This window comes from Chlorocebus sabaeus, chromosome 28 (genome assembly GCF_047675955.1).
Source record: "Chlorocebus sabaeus isolate Y175 chromosome 28, mChlSab1.0.hap1, whole genome shotgun sequence".
NCBI lineage: Eukaryota > Metazoa > Chordata > Mammalia > Primates > Cercopithecidae > Chlorocebus > Chlorocebus sabaeus.
In genome coordinates, this window is record NC_132931.1 from 10,484,457 (window position 1) to 10,499,107 (window position 14,651).

General features: G+C 49.6%; 1 protein-coding gene across 5 annotated transcripts in view; it reads right to left on the reverse strand.

The window, feature by feature from the left end:
• CUX1 (cut like homeobox 1) overlaps window positions 1-14,651 on the reverse strand; it is a 470,594-nt gene that overhangs the window by 100,422 nt on the left and 355,521 nt on the right. For 4 of the 5 annotated variants that reach the window (XM_008018446.3, XM_008018445.3, XM_008018442.3 and 1 more), the window contains exon 11: window positions 7,106-7,294. In XM_008018446.3, the coding sequence (XP_008016637.3) occupies window positions 7,106-7,294 (189 nt within the window). The remainder of the gene's footprint in view (window positions 1-7,105; window positions 7,295-14,651) is intronic. The other variant, XM_008018447.3, reaches the window with a different exon arrangement.

Consider the following 14,651-nt stretch of genomic DNA (forward strand, 5'->3'; position numbering starts at 1 on the left):
CCAGCTACTCAGGAAGCTGGGGCAAGAGGATCACTTGAGCCTGGGAGGTGGAGGCTGCAGTGAACCGTGATGGTGCCGCTCCACCCCAGGCAAAAGAGTGAGACCTTGTCTCTAAATAAATAAACCAACCAACCAATCAACCAACCCACCCAACCACCCAGACTTGACTTCTCTAAGCCTCAGTTTCCTTATCTATAAAATGGGGATCGTGTGTATATGTTACAGTGCTTTGGTGAGGATTAAATAAAATATTGGGTACTTAGAGCTTAGTACGGTGCTGGGCACATGGTAAAGTGCTCTGTAAATGGTGGTTAGTACTGTTACTGTCCTTGTTACTACAATTACTACATCCCTGCTAGGTGGGGTTGAATCTGGCTACACTTGGATCTGAAGAGAGTCTCTGGTTCTGTTTCTCCAGGAGCTCTGTTCATGGAAGTCTCCAGATCTCAGCCTGTCACGTCCCAAGGTCCCCGCTATTCTGCAGCAGAGCCACAGAGAAAGAGTACATGTGCCCTGGAGTGGCTCCCGCTGTCAAGGGTAACCCCATGTCCAAGACTGTGGAAAGAGAAATCTGGGAACTGGTCATCTTCCTGAAAAATGCACTTGTCTGGCTGGGTGCGGTGGGTCATGCCTGGAATCCCAGCACTTTGGGAGGCCGAGGCAGGAGGATTGCTTGAGCCTAGGAGTTCAAGACCAGCAGGGGCAACACAGGGAGATCCCATCTCTACAAAAATTTAAAAATTAGCTGGGTGTGGTGGTGCACGCCTGTAGTTCCAGCTACTCGGGAGGCTAAAGTGGGAGGATCACTTGAGCCCTGGAGGTTGAGGCTGCAGTGAGTTATGATCATGCCACTGCACTCCATCCTGGGGCAACAGAGCAAGATCCTGTCTTTAAAAATAAAATAAAATGCATGCATCTAAGGAACACATGTGGGCTTTACACAGACAGGGGAGAAAAGGCCACGTGTCAGAGACCTGGCTGCCAACGTGGTCCTACCCCGGCTGACTGTGACCTTGGATAACCTGAGCCTGTTTGGGCCTCACGTTTCTCATCTGAAGAATGGGGAGATTCAGAATGAACACAGGTTTTCAAAGGACAGTGGTGAGACATAGGATGATCAAGAACCAATCGAACGTACCTGTTGTAATAGTACGATCGAAAAGATACACGAAGCCCACCTGGCTAACTTAACTGGTGCTCCCCAGCTCGGTCCTGAAGTGCCAGAAGAATGATCTATTTGAAGTTCTTAAAAGCCTGGCTAAGATTTAAATGAAAATAAGCTTTAATCTACAATGCCAACTATTTTGGCATTAGCAAATTACATGTTCAATCTATAGACGATGTCTATCTACTGCAGGGCATGGTGGTTCATGCCTGTAACCCCAGCACTATGGGAGACTGAGGTGGGAGGATCACTTGAGCCCAGGAGTTCGACACCAGCCTGGGCAACATAGCAAGACACAATCTCTACAAAAGATATAAAAACTAGCCGGCTGTGGTGGCATGTGCCTGTAGTCCCGGCTACTTGGGAGGCTGAGGTGGGAGGATTCCTTGAGCCAGGGAGGTCGAGGCTGCAGTTAGCTATGATTGTGTCATTGCACTCCAGCTTGGGCAACAGAGTGAGACCCTGTCTCAAAAAAAAGAGCAAAGGGGCCTCTCGCAGGTCTGACTAAGGCAGAGACCCTGGGAAAGGTCGTGTCTTCCAGGTTACACAGCGAGCGATCAAGGTGACAATATCTCTTTTCCATAAAATTCTGACCGTGGGGGCAGAGTGGCATCTGCGGTGCAGATAAACGGGGCCAGGCTCCGTGTGGTGCTGTCTGACTGGTTCAGGTGAGAGTTGGTGTGGGAGTCTTCGGCCTCACGGGGAACCCCTGGCCCAGGGCAGGGGTCTGAGACACAGACCCTTAGTTGACACTGCATCTCTGGGGTCCAGGCCTGGGCAGCATGTACCTCCTTTTCTACTGGACAAGGACTCTCTCCAGATGAGGACATGTGTCTCCATGCTTCCTCAGGGAGAGGCAGCAGCTATGGAAATTTAGGTTCTGCTGGTGCTGGGAGTTGGGGAGGAGCCCAAGGATACTCTGGGCTCTGGATGGTGAGTCCAAATCTCCAAACACTGGGGTGGGTGCTGTGTATGCTCCAACGATCCTCTCTCCCCAGCCTCCCATGTAGCTGGGACAACAGGCATGTGTTACCACTCTGGCTCATTTAAAAAAAAAAAAAAAAACTTAAGAGAAGGGGCTGGGCATGGTGGCTCATGCCTGTAATCCCAGCACTCTGGGAGGCCGAGGCAGGCGAACAACCTGTGGTCAGGAGCTCGTGATCTGACCTGGCCAACACGGTAAAACCCCGTCTCCACTAAAAATACAAAAGTTAGCTGGGCGTGGTAGTGGGAACCTATAGTCCCAGCTACTTGGGAGGGTGAGGCAGGAGAATTGCTTGAACTCAGGAGGCGGAGGTTGTGGTGAGCTGAGATCACGCCACAGGACTCCAACCTGGGAGACTGAGCAAGACTCTGTATCCAAAAATATATATAAATAAAAATAAATAAAAAAATAAAAAAGATGGGATCTCACTACATTGCCCAGGCTGGTTTTGAACTCCTGGGCTCCAGTGATCTTCCCACCTGAGAATGCAAGATGAAAAGAGAGACCCCCAAGGCCAGAGCGTGTGGGGAGATGGAAGGTTTTCCACCGCCTCTTTTATACCACCTCAGTGCTCCAGGGACACAGCACCTTCCCATAGTGTCTCCATGGGACCCATGAGAGCCTCAGGGGCTGGGGTGAGGGGAAGGGAAACAGGAGCCGTTTGGAAAAAGACCCCTAGGTGATTCTAACTCATGTGACTACCCACCCAATGGGAAGCAATGATCTTTAAAGCGTCTTCAGAAAAATATAATTTCTCCTTCTGGGAGACTGGCGTTCTTTTAGTTAGCCTTTCTTACAAATACTCCATTTTAAATCGAAGCTATTGGTAGCATTATCTTCTGTGCTGTAGCAAGAACAGTGCAGTTCACTAGCTAATTATACTGCCTCTATATTAAAGCATTCCAACAGAAGACCACAGAATAGAGAGTTATCAAAAAGCAGCCTTGTCAACGGTGGTCGGGCTATTTCATTAATTGCAAAAATAGAGTTCTTCCTTACAAGTGGCACTATGCTTAAGCACTTGTCAGATTAGGCAGGAGGAAACATCTCCCACTTCTGCGTCTGTTTCCGTGCCTAATTAAAGGTTAGCGGATGTCCCGTGACACACGTGGATGGTGGGGCGCTTATGGGGAACTTCGCTTGAAAAAGTAGAGCCCTGGACAGGACAGACTCGAAGACGGGCAGCTGTCTGGTATCCTTGTAAAATGACAAATCAAATTTGAGGGAAGAGAAGACATCTCAGTGGCACAAAGATGGAGAATTTCAATGGGTTAGAGAAAGAGAACCAATTAGTCCTCCAATACATCCAACTACAGAGAGGATCATTGGAAAGTACGGGTGGAAACAATTCAATGAACTCAGGACAAAAGATTCTGCCCAATAAGCCTTCTGCATATGGGAAATGCCCTCTCCCCAAGTGACTGCCACCAAACAACCTGGCACATGTCTCAAAGATCAAGGACCTGCTGCCAAGTGTTCATGGGAAAACCACCTGCAACTCCAAACAGCTGAGCCCAGAGCTGGGCGCTTGGAGCCTCCTCTCCCAAACGGCAACCTAATTCAAGGCCACATTGTGCATCCGTGGGTCCCCCGTAAGACAGGAAAGCGGGGAAGGGGACAGGAAGAAGAAAGAAAGAAAGCAGCTCCATGGTAAGCGAAGGTGAGTTCTTTGAGTAGCCAAGACTGTGGGGTCAAGGTTCCCCATGGCAAAAGCATCAGGTTGCCGATTTGCCAAGTCTCATTCGTAAAAATATTTTCCTAATAATTGTATTCCTTTAGCTTATAGTTGAGGCTATACATTATACACATTAGGAAAACAAAACACCCTCAGAAGGTATCTCGTTCAATTAACCTTACTCCTTTGGGGTGAGAGGAAACCCTGGTTTGGTGAAGTCAAACGCTTTCTGCATGTGGGTTTGGTATTAGTGAAATCTGTACTCCTGGCAACAAGGAGTTAAGATAATTAAAATCAGAAGTCTTGTTACTGGAAGATATGTTTTGATTATGAGATTAGATGAAGATAAGGTAGCAATGATTTTGGAAGAAGTATTGCTGAATTGTTTCATTAACTGCACGGTATTAAACAATTCCCCCAAGATACGGATAACGAACATTAATTTGCAAAACCGCGTTTCATTTTTTTGTGAAGGCAAACATTGAAACCTTAACTGATTTGGAAGAAATTGCTCTATAATAAAAAATGTGAGGTCTACAGCCTTGCTCTCTTGTAGCTGGTGTGTATCTGAGTCACGCCCTTTAACTCGACAATGGAGAGAAAGGCAAATAATCTCATAATGATGTCGTTGCTGGGGTCAGAAATGGCCGTAACATGAGCAAATGAGATTAAATCTAGAAATAAAAACTGAATCCTGGTACTCATTGGGTAAGCTGATGAGAGAGGAAGAAATGGCGGTGACAAAATAAACTACCTGGCTCACGGTGGCTCACGCCTGTAATCCCGGCATTTGGGAAGCCGAGGTGGGCAGATCACCTAAGGTCAAGAGTGCAAGACCAGCCTGACCAACATGGAGAAATCCTGTCTCTACTAAAAATACAAAATTATCTGGAAGTGTTAGCTCATGCCTGTAATCCCAGCGACTCGGGAGGCCGAGGCAGGAGAATCGCTTGAACCTGGGAGGCAGAGGTTGCGGTGAGCAGAGATGGCACCATCGCACTCTAGCCTGGGCAACAGAATGAATTTCCATCTAAAATAAAATAAAATATTTTTTAAAATGACCTGGCTGAGGACAGACGGAAGCAGGATTCAACCATTTCCCTAAAGTCGGCAGGACTGTCTCCTCCAAGGGACCAGGCGCTGGGCAGTTCTCAGTGAATGGGTGAAATTCACCCCAAAGAGGCAGAAGAACGGAGCGAGGGAGGGTCATGGGAACCATCAGCATCAGCAGTAGATTTGCTGGAAACTTAGTTTTGGCATAAATTTGGTCATGTGTCAAAAAAAAATTTCAATTAAAAAAAAAAAAAAGACATTGGGCCAGGTGCAGCGGCTCATGCCCATAATCCCAGAGTTCTCTGGGAGCCAAGGTGGGAGAACGGCTTGAGTCCAGGTGTCCCAGACCAGCCTGGGGAACGTAGTGAAATCCCAGCTCTACAAAAAATTAAAAAACTAGCTGGATGTGGTGGGTCACATCTTTGGTCCCAGTTACTTGGGAGACTGAGGCAGGAGGATCGCTTGAGCCTAGGAGTTCGAGGCTGCCGTGAACTGTGATCCTGTCACTGCACTCCAGTCTGGGCGAGTGAGAGGGACTCCATTTCCAAAAAAACCCAAAAAGGCAGTGGTTCATGCCTGTAATCTAATCCCAGCACTTTGGTTGGGAGGCCAAGGCTGCTGGACCACCTGAGGTCAGGAGTTTGAGACTAGACTGGCCAACATGGTGAAACCCCGCCTCTATTAAAAATATAAAAATTAGCCTGGCATGGTGGTGACTGCCTGTAGTTCCAGTTACTCAGGAGGCTGAGGCAGGAGAATTGCTTGAATCCAGGAGGCGGAGGTTGCAGTGCGCCAAGACTGCGCCACTGCATACCAGTCTGGGCGACAAAAGTGAAAATCCGTCTCAAAAACAACAACAACAAAACAAAATGGACCTAAGTACATCCTAGGCCTACTTCATACCAGAAAAGGTTTCCTTTGAATGTTCACAATGAGCCCTGACTCACTTTATTCATACAATGAATAGACCTCACAGCCGCTCATTCGCTCACCCCCCGACATGGTACGGAGGTACTGGGGAAGGAATGGGCCTGAATGGGCAGCCCCCGGGCAGAGCGAGGAACCCTGGCCAGGAGCTGAAGCCCTGCCCTGAAGGTCCTGCCTTCTTCACTGTCAAGACTGACAACTCTGAGAGTCTCCTCTGGCTCTGAAGCCTGTAAATCAAGGGTCCCAGGACCCTCTTCAAATTACACTCGCTTCAACAGATTGCAAATACCTAAAGTATAATCATTACTTTTAATATGTGGAAAAAGCTCTGGGTTCTGCGTCTGGGATAGAAATTTATGGAAAAGCCAAGAGTGCCTCGTGGGAGGGAGCCTGAGTGTCTGGCTCCCTGGACTGAAGCAGTACCTGGACTGGGGCCACCAAGGGAAAAGGTGCTTGGACAAGAGAATGTCCCTTAGCTTAGAAGGTCAGATGTGACTTCCATGGACCTCTGGGGTTTTATTTGGCTCAGGCACTGGAAGTGCTGGAGTTATAGCACACCATGTCCTCCTGAGGGGGTATCCTCAGAAAGCCAGGATGCAAAACTCGGTTAAAGAGCTGGGCACAGAAGCTCATACCTGTAATCTCAGCACTTTGGCAACCTGAGGTGGGCAGATCACCTGAGGTCAGGAGTTCAAGACCAGCCTGACCAACGTGGTGAAACCCCATCTCTACTAAAAATACAAAAATGGTGGCACGCGCCTGTAGTCCCAGCTACTCGGGAGGCTGAGGCAGGAGAGTTGCTTTAATCTGGGAGGTGGAAGTTGCTGTGAGCCAAGACTACACCATTGCATTCTAGCCTGTGCGACAAGAATAAGACTCTGTCTCAAAAATAAATGAATGAATGAACGAATAAAGAAAGAAGCTGGGCGTGGTGATGCATACCTGTGATCCCAGCTACTCAGGAGGCTGAGGCAGGAGAATTGCTTGAACTTGGGAGGTGGAGGCTGCAGTGAGCCAAGATCGCACCACTGCGCTCCAGCCTGGGCAACAGAGCGAGACTCTGTCTCCAAAAAAAAAAAAAAAAAAAGGGAAATGCTGTCTACATAAGGGCTGATGGCAGGGTTCAACATCCAGTATCCCTGCTGTGGACTCTGGGACTCTCCTTGGTGCTACTTTACAGAGGTTCAAGGTTGCCATACTTGCTATCAAGTCCAGAAAGGCAGAGGGTGTGTGTGCACGTGCGCGTCCAGCTGCCCGCCCTGCCTCCTTGGGCCACCCCCGGCCCCTGTGGCCCCCTTACTTTGAGCGTGCTGTTCTTGGCGCTCAGCTGCTGCTCAAGCTGGGAGATCTGGCTGGCCGAATTCTCCCGCAGCTTGGTGAGGCTGGCCTGGAGTCTCTGCACGTCCTCCACCAGCTGTGCGATCTCCCGCTCCTTGGCGGCCAACTCAACTTCTAGGCTGGAGCGGGTCAGCACCTCTATGGCCTGCTCCTGGGGAGGAGAAAAGAGATGACAAAACTGCACTGGTCTTGAGGCAGGTGCCTGGGGCTATCTGTGCTGGCAACTGAGACAGAAGCTGCACAGATGTCAGGGTGTGGATGGTGATGGCAGGACATCACTTCTTGCCCTTGCTTGCACTTCCCCTATGTCACCTTCCTCCCCCTGTGGTTAGCTGCCACCTGGATTCATCCACTGGACAAATATGTACTGAGCACCCACCATGTACCAAGCATATAGCAGTGAATCAAAGGACAAAAGTCCAGGCTGGGCGTGGCAGCTCACGCCTGTAATCCCAGCACTTTGGGAGGCCGAGGTGGGTGGATTACCTGAGGTCAGGAGTTCGAGACCAGCCTGGCCAACATGGTGAAACCCTGTGCCTATAATTAGGTATAATTAGCTGGGCTAATTATAGGCGAGTGGTGGCGGCCTGTAATCCCAGCTACTTGGGAGGCCGAGGCAGGAAAATCACTTGAACTCGGGAGGCGGAGGTTGCGCTGAGCTGAGATTGTACCACTGCACTTCAGCCTGGGCAACAGAATGAGACTCTGTCTCAAAAAAACGAAAAAACAGGAGAACAGTCCCTGTCTTCCCAGGGCTTACAGCCCAGCAGCGATGGGGCATGGTGAGTGAGATGCAGAAAATACACTTATTAGTAATGCAAAGTGTGCAGGGTGACCACTGTCAAAGGAGACTTAAAACAGAGGCCAGAGAGTCAGAGTTGAGAGAGGCAGGGGTTTTAATAAGATGGCCAGGAAAAGACTCACTGAGATGGTGATGTGTGAGCAGAGACCTGGAGGGAGGGGCTGCTGAGTGCTGGAGAAGAGGGAAGAGTGCTCCAGGCAGGAGAACAGCAGAGTGGGTGGCTCAGAGGAGGAAGCCTCCCTGGAATGCTCCCAAACCACCGAGATTTTCCACCACAAGGTGGGATTCAAGGTCCTTGAGATTCTCTGTTAAAATTACCCAGAAGTTGAGATATTGTCTGACAAATTGATAACTCTATATCAGCATTTTCTTTTTCTTTTTTTTTTTTTTGAGATGGAGTCTTGGTCTGTCGCCAAGGCTGGAGTGCAGTGGTGCGATCTCGGCTCACTGCAACCTCCATCTCCTGCGTTCAAGCAATTCTCCTGCCTCAGCCTCCTGAGTAGCTGGGATTACAGGTGGGTACCACCACACTTGGCTCATTTTTGTATTTTTAGTAGAGATGGGGTTTCACTATGTAGGCCAGGCTTGTCTCAACCTCTTGACCTCAAGTGACCCACCCACCTTGGCCCCAAAGTGCTGGGATTACAGGCATGAGCCACTGTGCCCGGCCAGTATTTTATTTAATAAAAGAATTAAAAGATGTGGCAGATGTATATTTGGTGTTCCTTTGTTGAAGAACTCTTAGGATAACTGATTAAAAAAAAAAAAAAAAAAAAACCTGGCTACCTACCTACCCCTTAACCTCACCAAATGCTCATTGTGGCAAATATGCAAAATAGAAAAAAGGTAAGGTATTAAAAAAAAAAAAAAAAAAAAGAAGGAAAAAGTCAAATCTGTAATTCTACTTATCAACGACTCAAGTAGTACTTTTTTCAAGCTTTAAAAGTAATCATGGGGCCGGGTGCCGTGGCTCACACCTGTAATCCAAGCACTTTGGGAGGCAGAGGTAGATGGATCACCTGAGCTCAGTTCGAGACCAGCTTGGGCCACATGGCGAAAACCCATCTCTACAAAAAAATACAAAAATTAGCCAGGCATAGTGGTGCATGCCTATAGTCCCCGCTGCTCAGGAGGCTGGGGCGGGAGGATTGCTTGAGCTTGGGGAGGTTGAGGCTGCAGTGGGCCATGATTGCACCACTGATCTCCAGCCTGGGTGACAGTGCAAGACTCTGTGTCATAGAAAAAAAAAAAAGGAATCCTGGCTCCTGAAAGATTCTGAAATCTTTTCTGCAGGGCAGATACAATTCTGGGCATGACAGATGGGGACAGGGGTGGACAGGGCAGAGCTGCATGGTGTCTATGACAGCCGAAACCTAGGGGCAACTCACGCTGTAACGCAGAAAGCCACTGTCCTTGCTGCTGTCCCCCCTCTGAAGTGCTCAGTTTCATGTCCTGATCTTGCCTGTATTGTGGGGAGAGGGTGGCACTGTGGCCCCGGCTGGCAAGCGCAGTTGGGCCATCCCATGCACTGTGTGCTCGCCACAGATTTTCAAATTTGGGGACAGGCAATTACTCAGGGAAATAATGCTTCATATCTCCCTCGGGGAAAATGAGGCCTTTACCATTTAAGTCTGTAAAGTTTCGTGTGCAAAGACGGTACTCCTTCCTGCTTCTTTGATTTGTATGAGGTTGTAAAAGAGGTGTTTCGGGTCTCCTGACCTCTGACAGCTGTGCGCGTGGCCCTGGAGGGCTGGAGCGTGCATCTCCTGTCGGCTTATTTACCAGGCACAGGCTGTCCAGGCCTGTTCCGTGCAGCTCACGCTGCACGGACCATTGCCAATTTGCAAACTGTTGCTGGTGCACAGTGAGGCAATTACAGAAATCGAGAATAAGTGTTTAGAAACTTTTATAGCGATTCGGCATTTCGGTGACATTTTAAATGTCTTTTATATAAAACGATCAGTCTGCCACAGACTGGAAATTTAAAAAACAAAACAAAACTGTCCATCACAGGGAGTCTGGAAAGCACCGCTCTGGATAACGCCGGGCAGGGTCAATGTCAGGAGCCCTCCAGGGTAGGAGGACCAGGACAGGGGCTGAGCCACAGAAGGGGGGAATGGGTGGGCCTCGGGCGGGCCTTGTCGGAAGGAAGGGGGGCTCCATCTCAGGGTGGGTCCCGGGAAAGGGCGGGGAACATGCAGGCAGGTGCAGAGGCTGGCAGGAGTGTAGGGCAGGGCTGGAGGAGTGACGGCTGCCAGGGGTGGCCAGAGGCGCCTGGACGTGTGGTGACAGCCCTGGGGAGCCCCTGCCAGCTCTGGAGCAAGGAGGGGACACAGTAAAAGTAACAAGTAGGGAGGTCAGTCTAATCATGCTATATCACGTCCTCATCTTAATCTTCCACCCTGAGGGGTGCTGGCCATAAACACTGATTAAAAGGCTTTTACGAAAGGGTCAGTAAAACCAGCCAGGGGAACGTGGGTTTCATGAGGGGCAGGTCAAGGTTAATGTATCTGGGACAGGTGCTTCTAATGACACGGGTCAAAGGTACAGGTTTCAGTGCTGTCGCTGAACCCAGAGTGGGGACCGGGCAGCGGGTGGTCGAGGGCTCAACTCCTGGGCCTGGCTGGGTGTGGCCACAAGAGCTTGGCCACATTGGCCAACTCCCAGGAACTCAAGCCACAAACTCCTCCTTCATAAAATAGCAAAAATCATTGCTGTCTCGCATGAACTAAACAAGGTAATAATGAACCCCAAAGCAGTAAGACCTTGGAAATGACACAGACATGACCGTCCTCCCTTTATCTGTTTTTTTGTTTTGAGATAGAATCTTGCCCTGTTACCCAGGCTGGAGTGCAGTGGTGTCATCTCAGCTCACTGCAACCTCCGCCTCCTGGGTTCAAGCGATTCTCCTGTCTCAGCCTCCTGAGTAGTTGGGCTTACAGGCACATGCCACTATGCCTGGCAAAGGCAAATTTTTATAGTTTTGGTAGAGATGGGATTTCGCCATTTTGGCCAGGCTGGTCTCGAACTCCTGACCTTGTAATCCGCCTGCCTCGGCCTCCCAAAGTGCTGGTATTATTGGTGTCAGCTGCCGCGCCCGGCCCATCCTTCCTTTATCTGAAACTGTGGCTCACTCCATCTCAACACAATGGGCACTCCCAGTTGTCCCGTCACAAGGACACAATGGAGAACTAAGAAAGAAACAGAGAGGGGCTTGGGGAGCGATCCAGGGGGCCTGGATGAGAAGCAGTGGCTTGTCAGTCCATAGGGTGATGGCTGGGAGAGACATGGGCAAAAGCTAGAGAGGAAATCAGAGAGAGGAAGAGGTGGCCTTCAAAGCTTTAGGGAGGCTGGGTGTGGTGGCTCATGCCTGTAATCCCAGCACTTTGGGAGGCTGAGGTGGGCGGATCACCTGAGGTCAGGAGTTTGAGACCAGTCTGACTAACATGGTGAAACCCCATCTCTACCAAAAATACAAAAACTAGCCAGGTATGGTGGCATGCACCTGTAATCCCAGCTATTCGGGAGGCTGAGACAGGAGAATTGGTCAAACCCAGGAGTGGAGGTTGCAGTGAGCCCAGATTACGCCGCTGTACTCCAGCCTGGGTGACAGAGCAGGGCTACGTCTCATTAAAAAACAAACAAACAAAAAAACTATGCAAAGCCCAGCATGGTCGCAAACTTGGGCCAGCAGCTCACTCAGTGACCGCTCACCTTCTAGAATGGGGGATTCCACTGGGATACCCAATGCACGGGTTTTGGCCTTTGCTAGGTCTACAGACTCCACTGTTTCTCTACTGCATTCTGCCAGCCAAGTGCAACAGACCGTTTTTCCGCTGGCCCAGTTTCCTATGTTTGCTCCCCAACTGGCTGCAGCTGGAACCCACTGGCTATGTGGGAACACATGCCCGCGGGGAGCCCCACGGGGCTGCTCTGGGGAGACTGAACTGGTGCCATGTAAACACGGCACTTAACCGATGATGAAGTGTTTAAGCGCCCCTAGGATCCACAACGGACTCTACCTGCAAAAACATTCATTTCCTTCTGAAATGTTTTGGTTGCTGCAGTCCAGGATAGTGCCAGAATTCTTTTCAACCAAAACACGGAGCTCAGGGGCTCCCTGTAGACGCATCAGAATGGACGGCTTCCTTTGCAGAACCAAGCGGGACCCCAGGGGCCAGGGGAAGCCGCTGACCCCGTCCTGAAGGCTGCCTCCCACCCCGGCCGTAGTGCTGCATCCAGTTTGTCGAAACTTAGAGGAAGGAACCGTAACAGAGCCAAGGGGACATTCAGTTAAAATTAAGTTCCAGAGTCCATGAAGTATGAAGGACGTGATGGCCTGCTCAATGCAAATCTTTTCTCTATATCCAGAAACACTCTCTACATCCAGAAATCCTATCTGTTTTTTTTTTTTTTTTTTTTTTGAGATGGATTCTTGCTGTTGCCCAGGCTGGAGTGCAGTGGCATGATCTCAGCTCACTGGAACCTCTGTCTCCCAGGTTCAAGCGATTCTCCTACCTCAGCTTCCCGAGTAGCTGGGATTACAGGCGCAGGCCACCACACCCAGCTAATTCTTCTATTTTTAGTACACACAGGGTCTGGCCATATTGGCCAGGCTGGAACTCCTGACCTCAGGTGATCCGCCCACCTCGGCCTCCCAAAGTGCTAGGATTACATGTGTGTGCCATCACACCCAGTCTCATATTTACTTTTTTGGAGACAGGATTTTTCTCTGTTGCCCAGGTTGGAGCACAGTGGCATGATCATAGCTCACTGCAGCCTCTGCCTCTTGGGTTCAAGCAATTCTCCTGCCTCGGCCAGCTGGGACTATAGGCACATGCCACTATGCCCAGCTAATTTTAACATTTTTGTAGAGATGGGGTCTCCATATTTTGCCCTGGCTGGTCTCAAACTCCTGGCCTCATGTGATCCTCCTGCTTCAGCTTCCCAAAGGGCCGGGATTACAGGCGTGAGCCACTGCGCCCAGCAACAGATGTTTTATTTAATGTTAATTTTAAAAAGAAACCTAAAATCCATTCTTAGAAGGGAGTCTTCATACCTCGATCTAGATTCATTCCTGGGGAATAATTTAAAAGCCACAGTCTGGGGTGCCAGAAGGCCCAACTTGGGTCTTAGCTCAGCCATTAAATTGTGCTTTGAGAAAAGGTGTTTAGATTCATGGAGCTTTTGTTTCTTCATCTATATAAAAAAATAGGACCGGGAATGAAGGCTCATGCCTGTAATCCCAGCACTTCGGGAGGCTGAGGTGGGAGGATCGCTTGAGCCCAGGAGGTCAAAGCTACAGTGAGCCATGATCACTCCACTGCATTCCAACCTGGGTGACTGAGTGAGATCCCGCAGTGGCTCACGCCTGTAACTCCAGCACTTTGGGAGGTGCATAACCTGAAGACAGGAATTCAAGACCAGCCTGGGCAACGTGGCAAAACCCCATCTCTACAAATAATACAAAAATTAGCTGGGCTTGGTGGTACGCGCCTGCAACTCCAGCCACTCGGGAGGCTGAGGCACGAAAATTGCTTGAACTCGGGAGGCGGAGGCTGCAGTGAGCTGAGGTCATGGCACTGCACTCCAGCCTGGGCGACAGAGCAAGACTCTGTCTCAAAAAAAAAAAAAAAAAAAGAAAGAAAGAAAGAAAGAAACAACAGTACCCTGTTTCACAGATTGGGTGGGAATAATGACTGTCAAACTGACGGAAGAATTGATCACAAGAGCAAGTTTTTCTGACGAGACTACCCTCTGCAAGCAGCCTCATCTTACTCCTTAGGGTTCTTCGGGTGTCCACGGCAAGCCCTGGCATAGAGCAAGGGCTCGACGGAGTCACCATTCGATAAAAAGGACTCCTACAACTGATACGTACTCATTGTAGCCATAGGATGAGGGGCTCCTTAGAGGGGCCTCATGATCACTTAATTCCTATTTTACACACGGGAAAACTGAGGTTTGTAAGCGAACTAGTGATGAAATCATGTGCTAGAAATTGGGGGATCAGGCTGGGCGTGGTGGCTCATGCCTGTAATCCCAGCACTCTGGGAGGCCGAGGCAGGAAGATCTCTTAAGTCCAGGAGTTTGAGACTAGCATGGGCAACATGACAAAACCTAGTCTCTACAAAAAATACCAAAATCAGCCAGGTCTGGTGGTGTGCGCCTGCAGTCCCAGCTATGCGGGAGGTTGAGCTGGGAGGATCCCTTGAGCCTGGGAGGTGGAGGCTGCAGTGAGCCGAGATTGCGCCATTGCACTCCAGCCTGGGTGACAGAGAGAGACCTTATCTTAATTTAAAAAAAAAGAAAAAAAAAAAAAACCCAAAACGGGGGGATCAGAGATAATGGGGCCAACTACAACTAGAATTACTGCTAAGGTTTACTTAGTCTTATTACGCGTCCAGCTTTGCTCTAAGTTATTTGCTCACAATAACTTCCGAGTCAACCCCGCAGTTTAGAGGCGGGGAAACAGAGACTCAGGGACATTAAGCTCCTTGTCCCCATCACCAGACGGCAGAGCTGGGGTCTGCACCGGGGGCTATGGCTCCAACACCCAAGGTCTTAGCTCTGACACTGTCCCTTGTCCCTACACAGCATTGAAAGACAGTCTGGAAACCAGCAGTTCAAAGCCACCTTGATTGAGCTGGGAATGTTTGGGGTAAGAGCCATGTGCGCTAATTTCAGAAAAAGCAAGCTGCAAAAAAGT